The sequence below is a fragment of the Dermacentor andersoni genome, chromosome 4 (assembly GCF_023375885.2).
Source record: "Dermacentor andersoni chromosome 4, qqDerAnde1_hic_scaffold, whole genome shotgun sequence".
In the NCBI taxonomy this organism is placed as follows: Eukaryota; Metazoa; Arthropoda; class Arachnida; order Ixodida; family Ixodidae; genus Dermacentor; species Dermacentor andersoni.
In genome coordinates, this window is record NC_092817.1 from 94,347,088 (window position 1) to 94,372,709 (window position 25,622).

Genomic DNA, 25,622 nt, shown 5'->3' on the forward strand with positions numbered 1-25,622 from the left:
GTGTCCTGTCCCTTGGCAGCGCAGGCACTGCATGGGCCGCCCAGGTACGACCACCAATGCCAGCTCTCCGCCGACGCGGACCTGGTGAGGCAGGTCTTCCACTTTAATGCCGCTTCTCAGCTTCAGTAGCACGGTCCGGGTGGTCGAGGTCTTGTCTCCCATGCCTTGGACGCGCCAACGCTCCCTGCTCACCTCTTCTACCTTGCCGAAGGTTGTGAATGCCGCCCGGACGTCCTCGTCGGAAACGCCGTACAGCAGCCAGTGAAGCCGGAGTTTCACCTGCTGGTCCTGCGGGTCGACGATGACACATCGACGCCCTTTCACCTGAAGCTCTTTCAGGGCCAGCAGGCGTTTTGTTGCAGCTGCGTCACTGAGGGTCACGGCCCAGACGTGATTGACCTGGTAGGCCCCGAGGCACACAACTTCCGGCAGCAGGCTTGTGGGCGTAAGCGCATCCCGAAAATCCTCGACCTTGTACGGCCTCGCTTTACATCACCGTGTAAAAAGACGGTGTTGAGAACAATTCGTCCTTTTGGCAGTTGGGGCAAAATAAACTGGTAGTCCCTTTCATCGTCGTTGCTGAACCTGTTTCCGCGGCCCAAAGTGACCGCTGTCGCCGCCCCGCTTGAGGCCATGATTCAACGATCCGATCAGCTCGGCTGCCGGAAGCAGAATGACTACACCACAAGCACAGATGTCCGCGGACTCGTCGAACGAGACCTAATAGAAGAAATCCTTAAGCAACGCAAAAAAATACCCGTATTGTGCCTGCCAGGGATCGAACCTGGGACCTTCCGCGTGTTAGGCGGATGTGATAACCACTACACCACAAGCACTTTTTTTTTTCTTTATTGCCAGTCCTCGACATATCACAACACAAATTCCTAAATGATATAAACAAAGACCAAAGAAGCAAAAAGGGATGAATACACAAACGGAACAAAGAACAGTAATATTTACATTCGCTGCCGTCCGCTACTGTGGCACGACGTTGTCGGATTAAAATTCCTTTAGTGCTGCAAGGCGTTCAACCCTCGACAACCACTCAGGAACAGGCTGTTGCAACTTGATCACTTCCACATACCGTTGCATGGATTCACAAAAGTACAGACGCGCCGGTCGGGCATCCGGGTCACAATGGTAACCCGCCATTCTTGCGCGCCATAAACAGTGGAGGCCCGTAAGCATGATCAGGTCGTACGGGAAACCTTCGTCGTCATATACTGGCAGAAACCTGATTCCGTGGGGATCTATAGGTAGCTCCTTTTTTAGAGTCCTTTGTAACACGTCCCAGAAAAAGACCCCTTCCCAACAGTGGATGAAGACGTGATCTATGCTTTCTGTTTTTTTACATATAAGGCAGTGGGTTCCCCATGGCATGTAGAACCCACGTTGTTCAAGGAAGATTTTAACAGGTAGAGTACCGGTGTGTAATTTAAAAAAGAACGATTTAGTGGCTGGTTGAACTGGCATCTTCTTCACCCTTTTAAATACATCTAGGCCTGGGCCTCCACTGTACGGGGCTCTGTACATAGGTACCAGCAAAACACTGTCACATAAATCACGATATAACTTTTTCCGTTTTACACTCCACAAATATGCACTTGGAAAACGAACACGCAAAAAAGAAACACTCTGAACTATTTCCCGAAAGAAACCACGGACTGGTCCTGGCATTATTTCCGTACCTACAACGAATTCGGGAAGTGATCTTGACAGCCTCATTTGGATCACCGTGCGCAGAAATGGGTCGTTTGTATCTCGAAAGAAGGAGAATCTATTCACCAGTTGACGCAAGAAAAGGTGCGCCAACCCCAGACCACCATCCTTCACACGTCGGAAGAGATTATCTCGGCTGCATCGCTCCCAGCTCGATGCCCACACGAATACAGCGAACACGCGGTGCAGTTTCTGCACATTAATACGAGAGCACTGTAGGACCTGCAATACGTACCAGATCTTTGACACGAGAAACATGTTGCACGCTGTAGCTCTCGCGAACATTGACAAGTGACAGGCGTTCCATCGGTCGGCTTTTTCTTTTAGTTCTTTTGTCCGCTCCTTCCAGTACTCGCTACTGTCCTTGTAGGCATCAAGGGGTGCTCCAAGGTACTTAACTGGCGTCGTGACCCAGTTTACGTTCGAAAAGTGGTCTGGTGTAGACGCCCATCTTCCATGCCAAAACCCCTAACATTTCTGCCAGTTAACGTAGCTGTTAGTGACGTTACCAAACTTTTTGACGATATTAACAGTATTCAATACACTTTGTTTGTCTTTACAGCACACAGCCACATCGTCAGCGTATGCCAGTAGCTTCACTTCTGCTGATTGAAGACTAAACCCTTTAATACATTCATTTTCGATGATGGCCAGACATAGCGTTTCTATGTAGACACAAAACAGGAGTGGACTGAGTGGACAACCCTGGCGAACGGAGCGCTTCACGTTAATGGGGGCCCCCAACATCTGATTAATTATAAGTCTGGTATAGCAGCTCCGGTACGCCATGGTCACCCCTTCAGCGATTATGTGGCCAAAATTAACGTGTTCAAGGATGGTAAGCAATATGTCGTGAGAAACACAATCAAACGCCTTCTCCAAGTCTAGCTGGAGGATAGCTACTGCATCGCACATGGCGTCACAACACTCCAGCACACACTTCATTTTATGGATGTTAGTGAAAATGGTTCTTCCACGAATACCACACGTCTGGTGTGGGCCGACTACTTCCTGAATAACTGACTGGACCCGTCGTGCCAACACCTTCATCAATATTTTGTAGTCGCAGTTAGTAAGCGCTATGGGTCTGTAGGAGGAAAGTTGCTTGAGCTTTTCGGTCTCTTCTGTTTTCGGTATTAGTACTGTATGGGATTGGCCAAAGGATGGTGGAAGTATTTTCAGTTCATATGCTTCATTGAAAACTGCTGTTAAGATAGGAGCTAGGTGGCTTTTGAACGATTTGTAACAAGCGGCACAAAGACCGTCTGGACCTGGCGACTTCCCAGGATTCAGGTCTTCGATGGCTTTCATCACTTCATGTTCTGTTAATGGTCGTTCTAAGGTTTCTTTAACCTCACTCGACAGCTGTGGGATTCGTTGCAAAAATAATTTCTTGAAATCGTGCATGTTGACAGGCCTGAATGCAAAACGTTCTTTGTAATGCTCAAAGAAAGCACGCCCTATATTATTGTTATCCGTTAATACCACCCCTTCATATTCAATAGCCTCAATCTGCTTACGTCTCGAGTGCTTTTTTTCTAGCCCCAGTGCTCTTTTCGTTGGCGTTTCCCCGCATGATAGCCTTTCTGCTCTGGCGCGCACTAGCGCACCTCGGAAGCGATCTTCGTCGAATACCTCGAGCTTCTTCTTAACGGCGCGCATATCTTGTTGATAGGCGCCAGGTTGCATGCATTCAAGCTTCGCAAATTTTTCTAGCAATGTTGTTAAATCCTTTTCTCTGGCCTTTTGTTCATATCGCAGTACGCTACTTCTTTCGATTGCCTTCAATTTAATGCTTTGCTTCAGCAACTCCCATTCCTCACCAAATTTCGTAGAACTGTCTGTTCCAAAAGAATTCAGAGCAGCCACTACATTTTCGTTAAAAGTTTCATCCCGTAACAGCTCTGCATTCAATTTCCACAGTTCCCAGACGAACTTGTTTCGTTCTTTCTTCCTGCCCACCGTGCATTTTACCAGGCAGTGGTCAGAATATGATATGGCCGTAACTGTGTAGCACTGGCATTTTTCAACTAAATCATATGAAAGATAGATACGGTCTAAGCGTGCGTGACTTGTGCCCTGAAAGTGAGTGTAGCTTACGTCTCCGTGACCGCGAAAACATTCTGCGATATCTTCTAATTCGAATTCGTGTGTAATCTGCGCCAGGATATCACTACTTTTGTCACAAACCACGCGACGCGTAGACCTATCCTCAGCTTTCAATACGCAGTTGAAGTCGCCTACACAGGCTATCATTTTTTGCACATGTAAATGATGCTTTAAAATCAAAAAGAAATTTGCCCTCTCTTGCACAGTATTAGGCGCATAAATGCAAAACACGCGCCATTGGACATTACAATAGCTGAAGTCACAAAAGACAAGTCGACCAGAAGTACAGGAGAAGTAACCATCTATAACAAGACCAGGGAGCTTCCTCACGAACAGCACACACCCTGCCGAAGTCCCTAAGGCGTGGCTCACTACCGTATAGTAGTTATACGTGAACCTTTGCACCATGCTCCCGGTCTCCTCCTCGCCGTCTACCTTGGTTTCTTGCACGGCTAAAACGTCGAGGTCGTGGTCCACTAGTAGTCTGTAAACCTGACTCTGTTTCCTTTTGGCGGCCAGACCTCGAACGTTTAGCGTGCCGAGGCTAAGCGACGGGTTGGTAGCCATTATTGGTGAAAACCGGAGGGGAGAAGGCCCGGAGCATGGTGCTCACCTTAACGTCTAGCTGACCGCTAGACGCCTCCGTGGCCATCCGGTGGCCGTCGCCCGGGTTCCTCTTTGGTCGGCTTCGGGGTAAGCCTACGGTCAGTCTCCAGGTTCGGCTTAGGCTTGAGGGTGGAGCGCCTTCCAGGTAGCGTCTTAGCGGGTGGTGCCTCGGAGTCACCGCCGGCCTTTCCGTTGACTTTCTCCTCGTGCTGCAGGGATCTCTTGACCGGTGCCGAGACGGATTCGACGCGGGCGCTAGCAGGGGTCGCGTTGTCGTCCACCTCTGCCTGCGTTGCATCCGTAGCTGGCTGGTGGCTCTCATTTTCTTGCGGGGCCGTCTTCACGCTCTCGACTGTAGCTGCTGGTTCTTTGGGGGGAGGGATATTCCTTCCTCCTTCGGCTTGCTTGGTCGTCGCGCCGGTTTCTGCCGCCACTTTGCCGTTTCCAGCTCCCGTGGCCGCTTCCTCCGCCTCGGTCACGTCCATTACATGGTCTAACGTCGACGGCTCGCTCTCCGCCGAACCCGCGGCTACTGCGTATGAACGCACACAGTCCGCGTCGTTGTGTCCAAAAAGCCTGCACCGCGAGCAACGGGGAACCTTGCATTCACGACGAACGTGGCCAGAGCCCCGGCAGCGCAGGCACTGCATGGGACGTCCTGGGGCTACCACCAGCGCAAGCTCGCCGGCGACGCGGATCTGGTGGGGCAGGTCGTCGACTTTCATTCCTGCCTTCAGCTGCAGCAGCACTGCTCGGGTCGTCGAGCCCTTGTCGGAAACGCCATCCACTCGCCAGCGCTCCCGGGTCACTTCCGTCACTTTGCCGAAGGAGGCCAGCGCGGTCTTGACGTCTTCGTCGTCCACCCCATGCAGAAGCCAGTGGATACGAAGCTTCACCTGTTGTTCCTTGGGGTCGATGACCAGGCAGCGACGCCCTGCACCTGCAGCTCCTTCAGGGCCACCAGCTTTTCGGCAGCCTCGGCTGTCTTCATCGTCACCGCCCATACATGGTTGATTTGGTATGCTCCAAGGGCGACGACGCCAGAGAGCATACCAACAGCTTGAAGCGCGTCCCGGAAATCTTCCACACGGAACGGGCGAACACGAGCGTCGCCATGCAAAAAAACTGTGTTTAAAACGATGCGTCCTGTAGGTAGTCGAGGCAAAATAATCTGGAAATCCTTATCTTCCTCCGTCGAAAGCCTGTTGCCGCGGCTAACAGCCGCATACGCCGCTCCATTGGAGCCCATGATCCCGCGATCCGTTTAGCTCGGGAGCCGGAAGTACACCACAAGCACAGGTGTCCGCGGACTCGTCGAATGAGACCTAATAGAAGAAATCCTTAAGCAACGCAAAAAAATACCCGTATTGTGCCTGCCAGGGATCGAACCTGGGACCTTCCGCGTGTTAGGCGGATATGATAACCACTACACCACAAGCACAGGTGTCCGCGGACTCGTCGAACGAGACCTAATAGAAGAAATCCTTAGGCAACGCAAAAAAATACCGGTATTGTGCCTGCCAGGGTTCGAACCTGGCACCTTCCGCGTGTTAGGCGGGTGTGATAACCACTACACCACAAGCACAGGTGTCCGCTGACTCGTCGAACGAGACCTAATAGAAGAAATCCTTAAGCAACGCAAAAAAAATACCCGTATTGTGCCTGCCAGGGATCGAACCTGGGCCCTTCCGCGTGTTAGGCGGATGTGATAACCACTACACCACAAGCACAGCTGTCGGTGAAAGTGTCGAACGAGATTCGCTTGGAGCCCGTTCGGCAGCGGTGCCTGCCTTTGCATGACCGGTCGAGCCGTTCTGAGAAGCGATCATTGCAACGTGCCCCGTATTGCAATGGAATAATCGAAGTCCTTTCACGTTTTGAAAACCGATATTTCGTCTTTGGAGCGGGGCTTCTCAGAATCGCCGCAATTTTTGCTTGGTATGAATTCTTTCAGTCTTATAGAACTGATCGCAGTTTTCTGACAAATGGTTAAGTGGTCTTGTACGGATAGAATAGGTAAGTAAAGCATCCAGCACCCGCAGTATTCGCATGCAGTTCATACGTATCGCAAAGCTGCTGCTTTTACAGCTAGGCATCAATCGTAGTTAAATGCGTCTTTGTATGGAGATGTGTTGTACAAGGACGTATCTATGGCATATCCATGGTTAAGATTCGCCGTTCACGAATCCTAACATTTAAGATTCTACCGTTAAAGGTTTTCGTGGTCGTGTGCGCGGGTATATCTGTGGCCTCAGGGAAATAGCACGCGCTCTCACGCGAAAGCTTTGTGGTTGAATGTTTACGTGTTGTGGTCCGTGGTGGCATATGCTGTGTCGCGTTTCCTCGCCGCCTGGGCTCCCGATTACGATACAGTTCGCCGCCGAAGTGCTCCACGCGTGTTTTGGCTAGGCGCGCCGTTTCGCCTTGGAGGGCCGCCAGAGCTTCGCCTAAATCGATTCTCACAGTACGTAGTATCTGCACGATTTTAGTACCAACGATGGTCGGAGGAATATCTGGCCGCCGTCAAATGAACAAGTGGCTACAAGGCTTTCATCGCAACATGAGCACTAGAGCTTGTAATTAAGGCTTAATTAGCAATGTTATTAATTGAGTGGAAAGAGACTCGCAGAACTAATTCCGCAAACTTAAGGTAGAACTGCTGAAGGTCAAATGTACACGCGAGCTTGCGCTTGAACACTTCTCAGTAACTAAGCAGTAGGTCGGGGGATCGAATCCCGGCCACGGGGGCCGCATTTAGATGGGGGCGAAAACACCCGTGTACTTAGATTTAGGTGCACATTCAAGAAACCCCAGGTGGGTCAAATTTCCGGAGTCCCTCACTACGGCGTGCCTCATAATCAGATCGTGGTTTTGGAACGTAAAACCCCGTAATTTAGTTGTTTAACTTCTCAGTAACTCTGTTACGTGCACACCACGCCTACTGTAGAAGAAGTAGCAAATGTGAATTAAATATAGGCACGCCCACAGCGGCATTCTGCGTCTTTGCCGAATCACACTACAATTTCGAGCGACGCTGTTTCTTTCTAACAACTGCTCTAAGGATTACCATTGCCCGTAATTAAACCGCACACAATATAAACGTTGCCCGCATCTATTACTAGTGACATGTACCCCACATGGACCTCGAAAACATGCAAATAACTTTTCTGTAACACCGTAATTAACTAATGTGTACATATTAAACTTTTAACGCACACCAGACACAACGTGCCACCATTTACGTCAAAGATGAAGTCAGTGGCACTCTCAGTTCTCCGAAAACAGCGGGCAAGCACTTTAAGTGCTCGCCTGAATATGGAAAGAAAACGAGTATTCCGTGATTATTCGAAAATTGCGTAATTAAGTCAGAAGCTTTAAACATCTACCACACATTAGCCATAACAGCTCTCGCTCCACCTTTTCCACCAGATGCATCTCTCTCAAGGCAATGCGAGATGTCGCGGGTATAATGGCCATATAAGGCTTTCAAGCACACACCTAAGGGATTCATTTTTCAGAGGCAGTAAATCACTCACACACATTTAACTTTATATGCACATCATCCATGCCGTTCCCTCTATTTTCACCAAGTTTGATCCTGGTGGCAGTTGCATTTCTCCGACCTACAGTACACTCTTCCGGGTTCTTAAGGAAAGACTTATTAACACCCTTGAGCGCTTACATAAGTAATTTACTGCAAAGACTGAAATTATCGCACGCACTTTAATCCTCACTCATGCATCACCCATAACCTGCGATATTTTTCCACCACATATAAACAACGTGTCTAATTTAGTTCACTGAAGACACCAGGATAGTCTACTATGTATCCCGTATATAGCGCACCTAGAGTTCTGTGGTGTATGCCAGTAACTTAACGTGATGGCACGAGCGAGACTGCGAAGCTCTCTTGCAGCGTCGACTCTCGATAAAGGTATAAGGAGTGTCGGTGAGCCAGCCTGGGCACGTCGGGCAGCGTCATCGGCGAGGTGATTACCAACGACGCCACAATGTCCCGGCAGCCACTCGTTCAGAAGCGCAATGGCAGATTTCGTTGATTTGTGACACCAGCTGTTCATAATTGCCACGTCGTAAACTTCGCAAGCTCTGGAGGGCTGCTTTCGAATCACAAAATATTGCCCATTTGTTGGGCGGTTCTTTTTCAATGTATTCGACAGCAGCGCGAAGAGCAGCCAGTTCGGAACATGTAGATGCCGTTACGTGTGAAGTCTTAAACTTGATGACGACCGATTGAGATGGTAGAACAACGGCGCCCGTAGATTTTTCCGACACGGAACCATCCGTGTAAACATGGATTCGGTTAGCGTATGAACCATGCAAAAGTTCCAATGTGATCTGCTTGAGAACCGCGGTGGTCAGGCTAGCTTTCTTCACTATTCCTGGAACAGCAAGGTACACAGGAGGCTTTTTCAAGCACCACATAGGGGATGGCGTTCTTGTTGCGGGTGAGTGCCTCAAAGACAAAGAGTACCGGTTAGCCGCAATTGATCTGGAGAACGCTGCCTTGGGTCTTTTCTCAGGCAAGCGAGCGAGATGGTGGTCAGGGACTCTGGATATATGGCAAGCATGCACCCGGAGTGTGTCGATAGCTATATAGGTCATTATTGGGTGGTCTCTCGCGGTGGCAATTGTTGCCACGGTTGAAGCATTTCGAGTTAGCCCCAGACATGTTCGAAGGGCTTGGCCTTGAATGCTCTGTAGGACATGGGTGTTAGTTTTGTTAGCATTGGACAGCATGGTGTGATATCGCAAGTATAGGAAGAGCGTCCTGTATAGTTGAATCATAGATACCACGGATGTTCCCCACGTTTTACCGGCAAGAAACCTTAGTATATGGGAGATAGAAATAAGCTTCTTCTTCAAGCATGAGATGTGGGGGCTCCATGAAAGGTCTCTGTCGATAAGAACGCCTAGGAATCGGCGTGTTTTTGCGTAGAAAATTGGTTGGTGGTCAATAGAAACGGGGCGCCAGGTCATGGGCTTGTGGGTAAAAGCGACTAAGGCGCACTTCTCGCTCGAAATGCTGAGGCCTTGAGCACGCAGGTACGATGATGTTAGGGTCACTGCTACAGCCTCGACCTATCACTGAAACATAAATTACCAGCGAACCTTTCACGGCGTGACGCAACACTGCTGTGTCGGCTGTGGGTAGGAGTAGCATTCACCAACTCCTACAGCTATCGTATTGGAATGGCGGATTCACCAATGTGCGCTAAGTGAAAGTGTGAAGAGACCATCAGTCATCTTCTGTGCCACTGTTCTCGCTTCGATAATCAACGTAGACTCTCCAGTGTGCCTTGAATAGACTGGATGACAGGCCATTTATGGAAGCGAAGATCTTGGGAGCCTGGCCTCACAGCTCATTAGCCCAGAAAGCAGTTCGAGCGCTTTTTCACTACCTGAAGGCAACAGACTTGAGTGCCCGACTATAGACATCCTACACCTAAGTTCTCTCTCTTTCTCTCTTTCACTCCCCATTCCCCTCCCCACGTGTAGGGTAACAAACTGGACTCAGTCTGGTTAACCTCCCTGCCTTTCCTTCTTCCCTTCTCTCTCTCTCCCTCTCTCGTATATAGCGCGAAAGAGGAAAGAAATAAAAATATTCAATAGTTATTTGCAAACCCCGTGATTACAGAAGCGTGCGTCGCATTCGGACTGGTTGGTTTATGGCTTGAGTAGACACAGCGTAAAATCACAGGAAGTTAGGATTTCACTCCTTACGAGGGCTATGTTTGTTTCTGTCGGAGTGATTAAGCTCGGTGTTACTATACCATGCATGCTCTCTTTTCATATCTTTTCCCATTTTCTTGCGAAACAGTACAATCTACACATATATATATATATATATATATATATATATATATATATATATATATATACATATATACATATATACATATATACATATATATATATACATATATACATATATATATATATATATATATATATATATATATATATATATATATATATATATATATACATATATACATTTATATATATATATATATATATATATATATATGCTTGAAAGAATTCACAATTAGTTGTTAGTCAGCACCGTTGTGCTTCCTTTGCTCGCCGTCCTGTTCTTTCGCGTTCTCTCTGCTCAAGCCAATGATTAAGCCACAAAGGTTAAACTTTCTCCTGTTGTAATCGTACCGCTGGCCCGAGTTGTTGGGGTCTCGGTGCTGACGCCCGTTATTGCCAATGGGTCGCAAGCCCCAAGGGTAGCGTTGGCCTGGCGGCCTGGGGCACTGGAAGCATCCGAAGGTCCCGGCAAAGCATGAGAAGACTGGTAACAGAACAACTTGTTTATTCTAACATAGCAAAAGAGCGGCCGGTCAGGTCGACCGAATTGGAGAGACGGGAGAGCACGTAACTCAACAGTACAAATCGGAGCCTCTCCCCTGGCGTCCGGGGGCAGCTGCTCTTATACTCTCGGCGTCGCGGTCCAAAAGGGAAGGAGGGAAGGTCACGGGATGAAGGTCACGGGACGGCGCAGCAGGGGCCCACGACGGCGCGAGCGGTTGAGCCGAGAGACCTCCAGGCCCCTCATTCGGGGAACTCCGCTCCCCGGCTGCCGCGCTTTGACAAGCGAGGGCACACACACACACACGCACACACGAAGACACGTGGCACAGAAACACGCCTGGACACGCTTGGCGGGTAGGCGTTGCGGCGTCGTCGGACGGGCCAAAATGTCCGCCGCTTTGAACAAAGCCCCGGCGTCCGTTGCATCCGCGCCGGCATTACCGCGCGTTGTAGGCGAAACGTAACAGACCGCCCCGCCGGGGTAGGAGATCCCGATGGTCAGGGGACTGCATCCGCTGTCCGGAGGGATGTCGCTCGATGATGCTCATAACCGAAGTTGGGCGTCCTTGGGCGTTTCTTGAGCGCAGCGCACAGAGAAGGCCTCGTTCTCACGTTCAGGTGCACACAGGACACTGCAAAGTGACTTCGGGAGAGTTGACATTTTTGTTCTCGTTTCCGGCAAGCGTTAGAACCACGCCAAAAGTCAACCGCTCAGTCAGCAAGCACGGCACAACCCTCACTAAGCCCTGCCAGGCTCTTTCCCCTTTTTTACTGCTGCCTAGTTCCTTACAGTAGTTTAGCAGCACTCAGAACGCGTCCACAAATCGGAAAAATTGCACTAAAAAGCACATCATCACTTTGAAACACTACACAAAAGCAATAAGTTAAAAAAAATCCTGCCTCAGGAAAAAAAACATCAGTAACAAGCAATTTTGAGGCTGATTCCCACGTTAGGGGCTTCGACTTAAGCCATCGGCGTTACCGTTGAGACTCCCCTTTTTGTATCGCACCTCAAAGGAATATTGTTGCAAAGCGAGGCTCCAGCGCAGGAGGCGGCCATTTTTGGGAGAGATGGTCTGCAGCCATTGGAGAGGGCAGTGATCCGTTTCAATGATAAACCTCGAGCCGGCTAGGTAACATGACAATTTCTGAACGGCCCACACGATACACGCACACTCTTTCTCGGTGGCGCTATACGCCTGCTCACGACTGGTCAGCTTACGACTAGCATACAGGACGGGGTGTTCTACTTCTCCATTTTCCCGTTGGCACAGTACAACGCCCATGCCTCGCTCACTAGCATCACACTGAACAACGAACCCTTTTGTGTAGTCGGGCGATCGTAGCACAGGCTGGCTTGTTAGGGCGCTCTTTAGGGCGCTAAAAGCTCTTTCCTTCGTCTCATCCCAGACGACTGTTTGCGGCTCTGTCTTTCTTAGAGCATCCGTCAAGGGAGCCGCGATATCAGAGTACCTGGGGATGTACCTCTGATAGTAGCCGGCGACACCTAGGAACGACCGAACATCGGTCTTCGTGCGCGGTTGCGGGAAGTCTCGCACAGCGGCCACCTTTATTTCAGAGGGGCGGCGACGACCCCGACCAATCACGTGTCCGAGGTAGACAACCTCGGCCTGTGCTAACTGGCACTTGGGAGCCTTGACTGTCAAGCCCGCATCGCGCAGGCGGGTTAGCACTGCCCGCAAGTGCGCCATATGTTCCGGCCAGGATGCGGAGAATATCGCTACGTCGTCTAGATACGGTAAAGCGAATTCTTGCTGTCCCCGCAACACTTTATCCATGAGGCTTGAAAAGCAGTATGGCGCGTTCTTCAAACCAAAACTCAAAACTTTAGGACGGAATGTCCCCATTGGTGAAATGAACGCCGCATACCTACTAGCCTCTTCTGTAAGTGGAACCTGCCAATAACCCCTGACAAGATCTAGGGTGGAAATAAACTGAGCGCTACTCACTCTCTCAAGGCGCTCCTCGATGTTAGGGATCGGATAAATTTGATCCTTAGTGATGGAATTAAGCCTGCGGTAGTCGACGCAAGGACGAGGTTCCTTGCCCGGTACCTCAACTAAAATCAAAGGGGAGGTATAATCACTCTCACCCGCTTCAATAACACCGAGCTGTAGCATTTTCTTTACCTCAGCCTCCATAATATCGCTCTGGCGGGGTGACACCCGGTACGCCTTGGATCGTACTGGCTCTGGGGAGGTAAGTTCTATGTCATGAGTAAGGACAGAAGTCCTACCAGGCCTCTCAGAGAACAGACCTTGAAACTCTTGTAAGAGCTGGTGTAGTTCTGTTTTCTGCTCAGGCGACAGCGATGCTTTACTTATTAAGTCACTAATGACTTGATCGGTGTCTTTCCTGTTCGTCACTGAGCCTAGTCCCGGAAGCTCGACCGGAAGCTCTTCTAACTTTCCCGCATCGGGAATTTCCTCTCCAGTATCTGGTGCCTTTAACGCTACAGGCTCAATTTTATCCCGTTCGGGCGTGCTCTGAATACTAGCTTGCTGCGCCTCTGACCCTTTTTCATCGTTCAACAACGTCGGCCCCGCAACTACCGCCTTTGCAGCGAGCTCCCGAACCTTCGATCTGGTTAAGGCCTGAACGCTAGCCTCACCAAACAAAAGCCCCTTCTCGCGCAGGAGGTAATCGGACCTGTTCGAAAATAGGTACGGGTACTGGGGGGGCAGCATAGATGACACTGCGGCCTCCGTCTCAAGTGCTCCGAAAGGTCCTTCAATAAGCACTTTTGCTACCGGCAGACACACGCTATGAGCTTCCACTGCTTGCTTGATCCATGCGCACTCGCCCGTGAACATATCGGGTTCTACGTAAGAGGGGTGAACTACATCCATTGTAGCTGCGGAATCGCGAAGCACTCGGCACTCTTTCCCGTTCACGAGGAGGTCTCGCATGTAAGGCTCGAGAAGCTTCATGTTCTCGTCAGTGCTGCATATAGACAAAAACACGACTTGTGTTTTTGTTTCTGGACACTGCGCCGAAAAGTGACCCGGCTTCTGGCACGTATAACAAACGCGCGCTTGCCTCGTCTCGAACCGCTTTCTGCGTTCGGCTTCGGTTGCCGCCGTCTCCTTACGTTCGGTCGGACTGCTTTCACTCGCATCCGCACTACGTGTATCCCCCTTTGCTCTCATGGGTGTGAACTTCGGCCTCTCAAACTTGGAGCCAAATTCACCCTTTTGACCGTCCTTAGCTCCGCGAGCCCGACGCGTCACAAACTCCTCGGCTAACTCAGCGGCTCTAGCCACCGTACTAACGTCTGGCCTATCCAAGACCCAGTACCGCACGTTCTCAGGTAACCGACTATAAAACTGTTCTAGCCCGAAACACTGCAGAACTTTCTCGTGGTCACCAAACGCTTTCTCTTCTTTGAGCCACTCCTGCATGTTTGACATAAGCCTGTAGGCAAACTCTGTATATGACTCACTTCTGCCTTTCTCATTTTCCCGGAACTTCCGACGGAACGCCTCCGCTGACAGCCTGTACTTCTTTAGCAGACTCGATTTCACTTTCTCGAAATCCTCTGCCTCCTCTCTCTCCAAGCGAGCGACTACGTCGGCCGCCTCGCCGGGTAACAAAGTGAGCAAGCGCTGTGGCCACGTTTCCCGAGAGAACCCCTGCTTCTCGCACGTTCGCTCAAAGTTAACCAGGAACAAACCAATGTCCTCTCCAAGCTTAAACGGCCGCATCAGGTCAGTCATTTTGAACAATACTCGTTCTCCTGCACCGTGTGCCTGACTTCCATTACGAGCGCGTTCCATCTCTAACTCGAGACGCTTCATTTCCAACGCGTGTTGGCGGTCGCGCTCTTCTTTTTCTTTCTCTTTTTGTTCTTTAAGTTCACGCTCCTGTTTCTCTTTTTGCTCTTTAAGTTCGCGCTCCTGTCTTTTTGCCGTCTCCCTCTCCTCAATGGTCTCAAGGCATTCCGACAGCTCGTCATCCTCAGCTTCTAACTCAAGAATAGCCTTTAGCAGTTCTGGTTTTCTGAGTTTGTCTGAGACATCCAGACCCAACTCTCTCGCAAGCTCCAGCAATTTCGGTTTGCGCAACGACTTCAAATCCATGGCTGCTCTGAATGCTGCTTTCTCTACTGCCTACTATTGTCTTGCCGCAAACTAACCCGGTAGCAACGACAACCACAATTACCAGCTCTGTTTCTGACACTAACAAAAGCCTGGCAAAACTCAGAAGAAGAAAGTCCCGCACTCACCAAACCTCGCAGCCAAGACTTCAGCGCAGTCGTTCCGCTGCAGGCAACCAGTCATCACACAGGGCTCGTTGCGCTGCTCCCGGATGGTCGTAGTGCTGCTCAGCATACAGTCAACCGCATCTCTTCGCTGCTGGCCTCCGTTGTCGCGATCTCACCGCTGGCAACCAGATGTTGTAATCGTACCGCTGGCCCGAGTTGTTGGGGTCTCGGTGCTGACGCCCGTTATTGCCAATGGGTCGCAAGCCCCAAGGGTAGCGTTGGCCTGGCGGCCTGGGGCACTGGAAGCATCCGAAGGTCCCGGCAAAGCATGAGAAGACTGGTAACAGAACAACTTGTTTATTCTAACATAGCAAAAGAGCGGCCGGTCAGGTCGACCGAATTGGAGAGACGGGAGAGCACGTAACTCAACAGTACAAATCGGAGCCTCTCCCCTGGCGTCCGGGGGCAGCTGCTCTTATACTCTCGGCGTCGCGGTCCAAAAGGGAAGGAGGGAAGGTCACGGGATGAAGGTCACGGGACGGCGCAGCAGGGGCCCACGACGGCGCGAGCGGTTGAGCCGAGAGACCTCCAGGCCCCTCATTCGGGGAACTCCGCTCCCCGGCTGCCGCGCTTTGACAAGCGAGGGCACACACACACACACGCACACACGAAGACACGTGGCACAGAAACACGCCTGGACACGCTTGGCGGGTAGGCGTTGCGGCGTCGTCGGACGGGCCAAAATGTCCGCCGCTTTGAACAAAGCCCCGGCGTCCGTTGCATCCGCGCCGGCATTACCGCGCGTTGTAGGCGAAACGTAACACTCCTCACACCGCGCCTAACATGTATCCCCTCATTTCCACCGAAGGCGAATTTTGTGCCACGCACGGTTGACCTTTCCGGTAGGACACTGGTAGACTTTGTGAATAACGGCCATGTGACGCTTTCGAGCACTTGCTTAAGGTATCTTTTGCAAAGCCCGTCGCAAACTAACGCTCTTGAAGCTTTGCCCGAACATCGCTCATAAAATTTTCCTTCTTCCTTCGAAATGAAAACTTTATGGCACCTTTTCTTTCATTACATTGGGCAAACACGTTCTTACGCGATTATTAAAATGCTCTTGCAATGTTCTGGAACGTTTGCACAAGTAATTTTCTAGAAACTATACAACAGGCCTAAACTTTGAACTTTGATCGTAAATCACACAACATGCCTCCTATCCTAACTGAATATAAGGAAGGTACCCTGATTAGTTCACCGAGGACAACGGCGAAACCTAGTACGTGCCTCGTCTAACGCGTAAGTATAGCGTACAAATAAACACTCAGTAAATATTTTCGATGCTCATAATTATCCAACACACTTCAAACTTTCGGCGCCCATCACTCGTGGCATTACACCCATTATGCTAGAAACAAAGTTGCTGTCACTTTGGTTCTCCAAAAAAAAACAGTGGGAAAGCTTTGTAAGTAATCCATATAATGCATCAAAACGGGCAGGATAGGCGAGTTTAGCCATTTTCCTGCACTCAGCCCCTAATTAAACCACACACATAAAACATTGCCACATGTCACCCACTGAAAAGCCCCTCGCCTTCTAGTCTTGTGAAATATGAACTCGCTAAATGATCCGTTTCTTCCAAGGCACCTAAAAAACACCCATATAACGTTTTCGAACGCTTCTAATTGCATTAACAGCTTCGCTGTAGAAAAATATTGCTCAGTACATGATCTCGACATGGCATGCGATTGTGCACATCTGGAACCATGTTGCAGGGACTCATAGCGTCGTTCATTCGACCCGCAAGCTGTCGGTCGCTTGCAATGAAAACTTAACAGGCTCTATTGTATGCAGTGAGCGTATGTCACCTCGAAGAATACAAGTCCATTTGTCCGAAACGTTGGCTCCTGATCTTATCTTTTTCACGTTTTGCTCATCGTCTTGAATTTCCGTCGATTCCTTTCAGCGCAGATTATTTCACTTTATTGTCTTATTTTAGAACAACGGAGCTTCACTTGTCCGCCACTGTCATAAATGAGGGCAAGATTCAGTGTAGGAGTCAGTTTCTTCGGTACTCCTACCTCACCCTCCCCCCTCTTTTTTCTTTTCTTTTTTTTTTTCAGAAGAGAACTCCATCGTGACTTCCATGTTCTACGTCAAGCTAAGATAGTAAGCTCGGGACAGGGCTACGCAAGGCTGTCGCGTAACCAGCGTAACCGACGACGCGCAACCGAGGAGCAGTATAAAAATAGGCGGTCTATCTGTGTGGTGATTCATGTGTGGCAATCAGAAAAGCCTGCACTGGGAGGCTCGTGTCGTAGGTTGAAGCGATATCCGTCTCGCGTGCAGTGAACTTTTTATAGACAGACACGCCGCAAGCGATGCGAGGGCATCGGCAGTAATTTGACTATTCCCCTTTCCCCCAGCCCCAGTGTAGGGTAGCCAACCGGATGCTGTTCTGGTTGACCTCCCTTCCTTTCGTATCCTTGTTTTCTCTCTCTCTCTCTCTCTCTCCTCTGAAGAGCTGATCGTCGGCGGCAGACGCTCATGCGCTTATACGCATACGCTCAGCGATTGAAATACATAGTGACCAGCCGTTCACTGGCGAAAAAAAAAATCTGACAAGCAGCAAGTCGGCACTCTTCGATGGGCGTTTTGGGAAAGACATGTTGTTGCCTACTATAAGTTCATAAATGGAGCGCCGTCGGAGCGTCGCTATTAGCCACTCCTGGATTCTTCAAAGCTGCATTGTGCAGGAGGGATAGAAGTACGTACCAGCTCGCAAAAGACCGCCCACATGACCTGCAAGAGCGCCAGCAAAGACACACGTGTGCAGCTACTCTTCGTTATTTTTAGAACGAGAACGAGGCACACTGATGCACTAGCTGGCTAACCACATATATTTGAATCAGCAGTGCGCTATTGTATAGGTATAGAGAGGAATCACTTGGACAGATTTTTGGATTTTTCAACTATGGTATATGCTTATCGCGGCGCTTCTGAAGAGTGACCTCATGGACAGTCTGTTGCTGCGACAACTTGGTCAAGCGCATCGCAGAAGCACTTATCTCGTGTCTTCGCAAGAGGAACCATTCTTGTTCACCTGCGAGTACAGCATCTTGATGGTGCACGTGTAAACCTTTCCACTCGCCACTGTTCTGCAATCCTTAATCGGTCCACATGACGAGAATGCGGTGATGTCAACCAGTACTCGTTGCAGTGCCCCGAATTGGGACAACAGCAAGGAAGCTTTCTTACACGAAAAGATGGCATGAGTACCACAGATTAACATTACGAATATAGTGTTCACTAATGACAATGGTTCTTCAAGACGAGGTGACTCATTGAGTCCATACTTATGAGGGACTAGAAAGCTAACATAATATGGAGGAACTAGGTTGGGCGGTTCAGCTGAGGCGGGTTGAGCGTTATGGAGAGGTGATACCTGATCCACTTGGTCCACTCCGCTTTTATTGGCCGTCTTCCCTTGCTTCAACTCTTGCATTCGCGAAGGTAGCCTACAAAGACCATTTTGTCCTTCTGTCTTAGGGATCCACAGCGTATACTTTGCACTTTTGTGTCGAGATGTGTTCTATTATGTCATTGAAGGTGAAAGCCACCAATCATCAGAATTTCTTAAACGGAAAAATTCCATTGCATTGGCACTAAACGAATAAAAAAAGGTACGGCACTGCTGCATATGACTGGGCTAGTATTCCCAGTGTGGCAGATACAGCACAAGACCCTGCAACACCACGGTAGAGGAACATCATTGGAGGAGAAAAACAGCATCCACGCATTTGACAGCTCTCGTAAGTCGTGGCGCGAAATCACCGTGTCCAACTTTAAGGCTCTCTTGTGTTGAACAGCACCTCTCACATTCATTCGGTTGCCGCACTGGCGGAGAATTTGGTGCCACTTTCTTACGCGAGGCAATATCCGCTCACAGCTCGACACTCTCCTCTTGCATTAGTCAGTGAAAGCACACACGTCCTGGTACATCCTTTCATATGGCTAACGATAGCACATAAGCTATAACGATCATGACAGTGCAGGTGGCCACTACGTCGATGGCTCCAGCGGTGGCTCTGCGCAGGCGCGTGTCCTCTGGCGCCGTGAGGGGAGTCAGAACCGAGGCGACACGATCGGGAAAATCGAGAATGGCCTGGCGAGCACCTTCCCACGAGTTGGGCCCCTCAAGGCGGAACTGGTAAGGCAGGCAGGGCCCGAACACGCACCGGCGGTACAGCACCGGGTCGGTGATCGCCAAACGGCTCAGGTTGGGCTTCACCCCGAGCAGACTTGCCAGTTCGTCCATGTACGCGATCCAGTGAACCTGCGTGGGCAGATCAGAGCACACGATACGAAAGCAGAAGGATGGATATATTCGACTAATGTTGCTATTTGGCCTATTGTCGTCATCTGTTCGAGCAATAAACGCAGCGCGTCTCGAAAAAGTACAAACTAAGTAACTGAGCAAACTGGAAACACAAACGAAAAAGTAACTGGAACTAGTGCCAAGTGTTTCTGCTCTTGACTGCGCTCACTGGCAGCATTATCGGCCTCAAACGTTAGCGGGGGGTAGTATATACTCAAGGAAAAAAGCTGAGCACTTCCGCGCCCTGGCCACGTAGCCTGGTACTCGGGTTCTCATAATGTACTAATATATGCGAATAACACGGTTTTGCGCTGTTTTGTTATACAGGCGGCGAGCACGAAATGTTCGGAAAAGGAACTTTATCGCAGAACCCGCGCCCCCGTAAGCTATGAATATCGACCGTACATTTTTAGCGACAGCACCTCTGGGAAAATGAAACTCGAAGAGACCGAGGAAGACGCCCGTGCGTGTCCGCTCTTACTTGTGCCTCGTTGCCCAATCACTACATCCTCCCTCATAGTAGAGCCGACACAATGCGTAAATTCTGCCACAAGTTCAGTTACTACAGCGTCGAAGCTTCTCGCTGCTTTAGCTTTAAGCATTTCTAAACCACAAGCTTGCATGCCCGGAAACCTTGGGGTCCATTCTTGGGCGGCGTCCTTGCTTATGTCTTATATCCATTTTACGGCTTTTCCGAATGATCTGAGCAAGAGTAGAAGTCAAACAATGAAGAGAGAGAGAGAGAGAGATTTATTCGAAGGATGGCAGAGAGGTCGGCCTGATCTAAATGCCTGTCGCTGCTTCGAACTGCAGCACTTTGAAGCGCCCGAGAACATGGTCACCGCAAGTTTAGCGAAGAGTTCGCGCCGCGAAGGACTTTCTGTTCAACAAATGCCGAATACATGCAGCTCAACCGTTCCCAGAAACCGGACCACCAAGTAGTGTCGTATAAAAGTAGAGTGGAAAGAGCAACAATTACATCACGCTGTTTGTAAGGTGATCACCATCGGAAAATTTATGATTGCATCAATGCTATGACGAATAAATCGCTGCCCACTCCCTGTGTTCCAGACAGCTGCCACGTTTATATTCTGAAAGTGAAAAAAAAATGTGCAGACTAACATCATGGTTATGTTGTAGGCGTGCTGCGTGAGCACGTTCTTTCTTTAATTACATCAATTTAAAGGAGATGTCAGCGCTTTTAGGTAGCGCTGACTGTTCCTCGTAGCAGAGCGAACAAGAAATGAATGCACGGGAATGAAAGTTCCGCGGAGAACCAGACAAATACGCAAGCTCTGTGAGCAGTAGTTGCCCTGATCAGTGCCTGCTCTGACGAAAACAAGTCTATCTATCTAAATATCTCCAGTGGCATTTCTTGTTTGACAAGTTTTGATCATCGGAAGTAGTGCAAGGTTCACAGATGTGCAGTTACTGGCGCCTACTGAAAAATTACAAAGTTTGGACATAAACGCACACAATGGCGTATTTCACCGGTACAAAACGGTTTTGAACATGAGAGAGAGAGAGTTGAAGATGTCAGCCCTGCTACATGCAGGGCTTGCTACTTCAGATGAGGTCTTTTAATTGACATGAATATACGTACAAATACTATCGCAATCGCACTTGCAAACTAATAAACTGGTGCATGCAAGTCCCACAATCTTAAGATTCCAGACTGATGACTACACGCCATTTTTGTGACAACTGTGCAAAAGTAGTCAATCTCGTACACAAGATTGTATTGCGTTCTCAGCAGCTCATTCAGGTACGGCCTGGTTAAGCTTCCCGACTTTCCTTCCCCTTCGCTTTCCTATTATTCGTGTGTTACCGAATCGCCGTCTAATAAAGTGCGTCTTGAAAAATGGGGACCTATTTTTCCCAGTTCAGCTGCCTTTCCATTGTTGTTATTGCGGACGAATTCAGCAGCTTCCGTCCAATGTCGGGGGACGTCCAGAGAACTTGGTATATTAGATGCACGGTGCAAAAAAAAAAAAAAAAAAAAAAGATCAACAGAACATGAAGACGCGCAAACTATGCCAACTAGCTTAGGCCTCGCTAATATTGTATGTCGTATAGTTGTTGCCGCCTTGATGACGCTCTGAGCTTCTTTTGCGTCGAGGATGAAGGGCATCACGCTCTGCAGCTACGCCTCCGTCCCTTTTGCCCGCTCGCAGCAGCAGCTAATGTCATGCATAGAGCCAAACCTCTGCCTCTATCATTTCGCCGTCAAGCAACTGCAGCCAAGTGAAGCGTTTTCGTTGAAGCCGCCAGACGAGGCTTCTCCTTTTGCTCCACACGTACCTGTGCGGCGTAGCGTGCGCTGTCGATGGCTAAAGCGGACGCCCTGCGTGCCGCCTCTTTCCTCTGTCTCTCGGCGTCGGGTAGCGGTAGCTTGCCGGCGAGCACACGGGCCACGTAGCGTGCTTGCATCTCGGCCACGGGCCAGAACCCACCGATGGGCTCCACCAGGCCCACGAAGGCGACGCTCGGCTCCCCCACGGGGAAGATGAACTTGTAGAGCTCGACGCGCTCCTCGCGCACGTAGGGAGCTACCTCGGGCGGCAGGAACGGGTAGTGCTTCGAGTACCCCGTCGCTACGATGACGTCGTCGATGGCCGCGCGCGAGCCGTCGCGGAACTCGGCGTAATCCGGGCCCAGCCGAGTCACGCTGCCTCGAATCTGTGATGCCAGAAAATATACTGACCGCCACTCTATTGGACATAGTTACGAACACCATGAAATAAAACTACGGGTTAGTATGGTGAGGAGTTGTGTACATAACAGCGCACGATGTTTTATCACATACCTCGAGGACGAGAAAGCTGTAGAAGTAAAATTAGGTGCATTATTATTCGTCTCTCTTTTTTCAAAGTAAAAAAGAAAATTGCCGCGTTCAGCTTAAGAGAGCGGTTGAACCACTAGGGTAGGTCTCTTGCACAGAAAAAATAAAGAAACCGGTCAAAACACTTTACACCGAGCCCTGTGTAGTTAATGCAGCCACATGTGTAGTCTGGACCACGACCTTTATGCACAGAGTCACTACTAACCTCCAATGCGTACGTCGTTATTAGCTGCCTCTACATAAATCCCTATATGCTGGCCATCCAGCGAGCATAATTCGTACTTATAGAACCGCCTCTATTTTGTGAGTACCCCGGCGAAGTTTCTTTGTTTTTCTTTATTCTTACGGACAAGGTCGTGAACTGTAGCGACAAGAATATAAATTCTGCGGCAACTGAAGTAATAAGAAAGAAAGCCTTATGGCATCCAGTGTCACCTGCACCGTTCCGGTGAGTATCCGGGAAGGGAGGACGTCGTTGACGAAGGGCTGCTGATTCACGGCGTGGTGCGCCGGCTTCAGGCCGTACATCTTGTGGTCGAAGTGTCCGTTGAGGACCCGCTCGAAGGCTCGAGCTCCGAGGTCGAACGGCAGCAGCGAGCGAGCAGTGTTCAGAGCCCTGGTGCACATGGTGACGTCCATGGGAAGGCCGCCCGGCGCCAAACGAGGGGCCACCCAAGTGCCCCGGCGTGTGCTCATGTACACCTGCGTTCGCGGAGTGTGCCCGTCAGGGGGTGCTCGCTGTTGAGCGGACCGCGCAATTTTACAGAAAGTGCGTACCTTGCTTTCTACCTTAAAGTCATTCAGTGATTCGGGTGTTGCGCGGTAAGAAACACTCGATAATGGTCAAAGAGCGCCTCACTTTCTCTTGCGTACATTTGGTATGACATTCGGCGTAAGCGCAGCACTCAATGCTGTCATACCGAATGGTCCAACACTGTCAACAGTAATTTTTCGAAGGTGGTGGTAACAACTTCACGTGTACCGTCACGTGTGCCTTAATGACCGCTCAAAAGTGTATTATGTAAGGGGCACGGTAACGAGAATAAATGCATTAAATGATGTTCATTGTGCAATAATGCGAGGCAAGTTCTTCGGTGAACCTATAGACGTACTGAAGAAGGCCGCGATATCGTAAGAAAAGTCATTCCCGTCTGGCTGTTCGAAAAAGAAAGAAAAGTGACAGCACACGCACGCATGTATGACTGTATACACTTATAATTAACACTGTTGCGCAGAGCGACGAAGGGAGAGTTCTTAAGCGAGAAAGCAACACACGACACCTGAGCGCAAACTATCGACTGGTTTATTTTTATTTTTGTGTCGTGTGTTGTTTTCTCGCTTAAGTCCTGTCCCTTCTTCGCTATGTGCAACAGTGTTAATTACGTCGAACGAGCTAGCCCACTGCGGAATTTTTCTTAATTATATGCAGTTAAATTAGTGACCAGTGCGAGAAAATATACATGACCGGGGGGTAAAATATATAGTGTGCGACTCAGTACAGTGCAAACTTGTACGTAGCGCATTACATGTAAAGCTTTACCTGTAATCAATTATATTCCTTTGTTTGTTTATAAATGATCGATTAAACTATTTTGCTCGGTATCGCTAACTTTAATTCAGTCACATTTTTCAGTAACCAATCACATGTAACCAGTTACTTTATTGATGAAACAAACTGTAACAGGCGACGAAGCTTTGAGCACTTCAATTTGACGGGAACTAGAGTAGAAAGTTTCGGTTGTGCCGCGCAGCAACATCGAGGATGCGCAGGTTTGGACATGCACCATCGGGCGCTCAATATCTGTTTCACCTTGAAGCTCCGCCAGATGTTGGGCGCCGAATTTAACCAGTGCTGTTTGGATCCATTCTTGCGCGAAATACATAGATGCACGGGACTCTCGAAAGATGGCGCTAGTTGCGTGCGACGATCATCCTCATTATGTACATTAACAACAACAATAGCAGCAACAATAACACAAACGGTGGCGAGGGGTGACATTGGCCTCCTCACCGGTCGTCTCTCGTTCTCTCGGTGTCCGATTATCTTCGAAGGGAAACCCTTTAAAAAAGGAAGCGCTGGCCTATCTCGAGAGGAGCTGGGGAGTTAGCTGGCATCAGGGAAGTCGAGGCACGACCAACCAGCCAGTCCTGCGAGAGCCGGCGCAACCAGCACTCAGTGCAGCGTAGTCGTGCGCAACTGCGCCAGAAGTCCGCACACGTTACCACCGGGAGCTGAGTATGCGTCGTTCTTGGAGGCAAAGGTTGCTCGGCCGAGGCACGACCGGCCAGACTGCGTGCCCTCTCCCTGCTGGATGCCGCGTTGTCGACCGACAAACCCTCCATTGCTGCAAACTACGGCCCCACTGGAGGGGTGGCCGGTCGACGACGCGGCGGTTAACAGTGGTTTGGAGTTGACTTCTAGTTTTAATGCTTTTAAGTTAATTCTCTTTTTTTTCTTCGTATCTGTATGTGAAAATGTGCAGCCGGTGCCAATTAAAGGCGGCGACACCTCCTAAACACCATATAATAGGAAGAACTACAGTCCCAAAACAATTAACTAACAAGTGGTGGAGGTGCGGGGTACTGCAAGCGCTAGTCGTTCTTCTGCAGAGAAATTGGCTCGCCGATACAAGGTTTCGTTGATGAGACGAAAGGCTCTTGCCATTCTTGTAGCCTTCTTTCTAACAAGCTATTCCGGTCTCTGGAGGTGGTTATTGACTAGCCATAGGAATACATCCTCGCTTTGGAGTTTGTTAATATCATCTTGCATGAGCTATCATGAGGAGAAGCAGTTCCTATTGTTGAGCTGGAGCCGGGTCATAAGGTAACCGGATGAGTGCGTGTGCGTTCGTGTTCTTAAGCCCTGGTCGGTGTTTCAGTGTGATGTTAAATTCCTACAGCGCCTAAGTCGGCCTTTAGGGTTCTTTTACTGTAATCGCGGCCAAGTGAGGCTGGCCAGATCTGCGATGACCGTTTTTTGTGTGCCGAATATGCATGGTCGAACTGTTTCGTTGCGCAGACGACGTTTAAACATTCTTGCTCAGTCATACAGCAGTTCAATTCTGTTTTGTTCAAATGGGAACTTGCGTAATCGATGACAAATTCTTCCGTACCGTCTCTCTGCACGAGCACGGGGCCGATGCCATAGCCACAGGCGCCTGGGTGCATCTCAATGCGTAGGTCAGGGTTGAACAATGGGAGGGCCGGTCCACTAATCAGTCGATTCGGAAGCGTCTCAAAGGATTTCCCACACGCCTGGTTTCAGCAAAATTTTATGTCTGACGTGGTGAGTTCTTTTAGTGATCGTGCAATGCGTTCGAAGTCCTTGGCATTTGCATGTGCTGCAGAAACTATTGGTCCGGAGGCGACTTGATACGGTGGCTTGCTCCGTCATTTCGGTTCCT

The 25,622-nt window shown here is 49.7% G+C and overlaps 1 protein-coding gene and 4 non-coding genes across 7 annotated transcripts in view; all 5 read right to left on the minus strand.

The window, feature by feature from the left end:
* Positions 1-763: 763 nt before the first annotated feature.
* TRNAV-AAC (transfer RNA valine (anticodon AAC)) lies at positions 764-836 on the minus strand. Its single transcript has one exon. It is a non-coding gene; the product is annotated as a tRNA-Val (tRNA).
* A 4,966-nt stretch (positions 837-5,802) lies between these two features.
* TRNAV-AAC (transfer RNA valine (anticodon AAC)) lies at positions 5,803-5,875 on the minus strand. Its single transcript has one exon. It is a non-coding gene; the product is annotated as a tRNA-Val (tRNA).
* A 71-nt stretch (positions 5,876-5,946) lies between these two features.
* TRNAV-AAC (transfer RNA valine (anticodon AAC)) lies at positions 5,947-6,019 on the minus strand. Its single transcript has one exon. It is a non-coding gene; the product is annotated as a tRNA-Val (tRNA).
* Positions 6,020-6,091: 72 nt separating this feature from the next.
* On the minus strand, positions 6,092-6,164 carry TRNAV-AAC (transfer RNA valine (anticodon AAC)). The gene has a single exon. It is a non-coding gene; the product is annotated as a tRNA-Val (tRNA).
* Positions 6,165-17,875: 11,711 nt separating this feature from the next.
* Positions 17,876-25,622, minus strand: part of LOC126536499 (flavin-containing monooxygenase 5-like) — a 39,123-nt gene continuing 31,376 nt past the window's right edge. For all 3 annotated transcript variants that reach the window (XM_050183492.3, XM_050183493.3, XM_050183491.3), the window contains exons 4-6: positions 22,654-22,920; positions 21,678-22,055; positions 17,876-19,334 (exon numbers count right to left, since the gene is read on the minus strand). In XM_050183492.3, the coding sequence (XP_050039449.1) occupies positions 19,005-19,334; positions 21,678-22,055; positions 22,654-22,920 (975 nt within the window). In that variant the 3' untranslated portion in view covers positions 17,876-19,004. The remainder of the gene's footprint in view (positions 19,335-21,677; positions 22,056-22,653; positions 22,921-25,622) is intronic.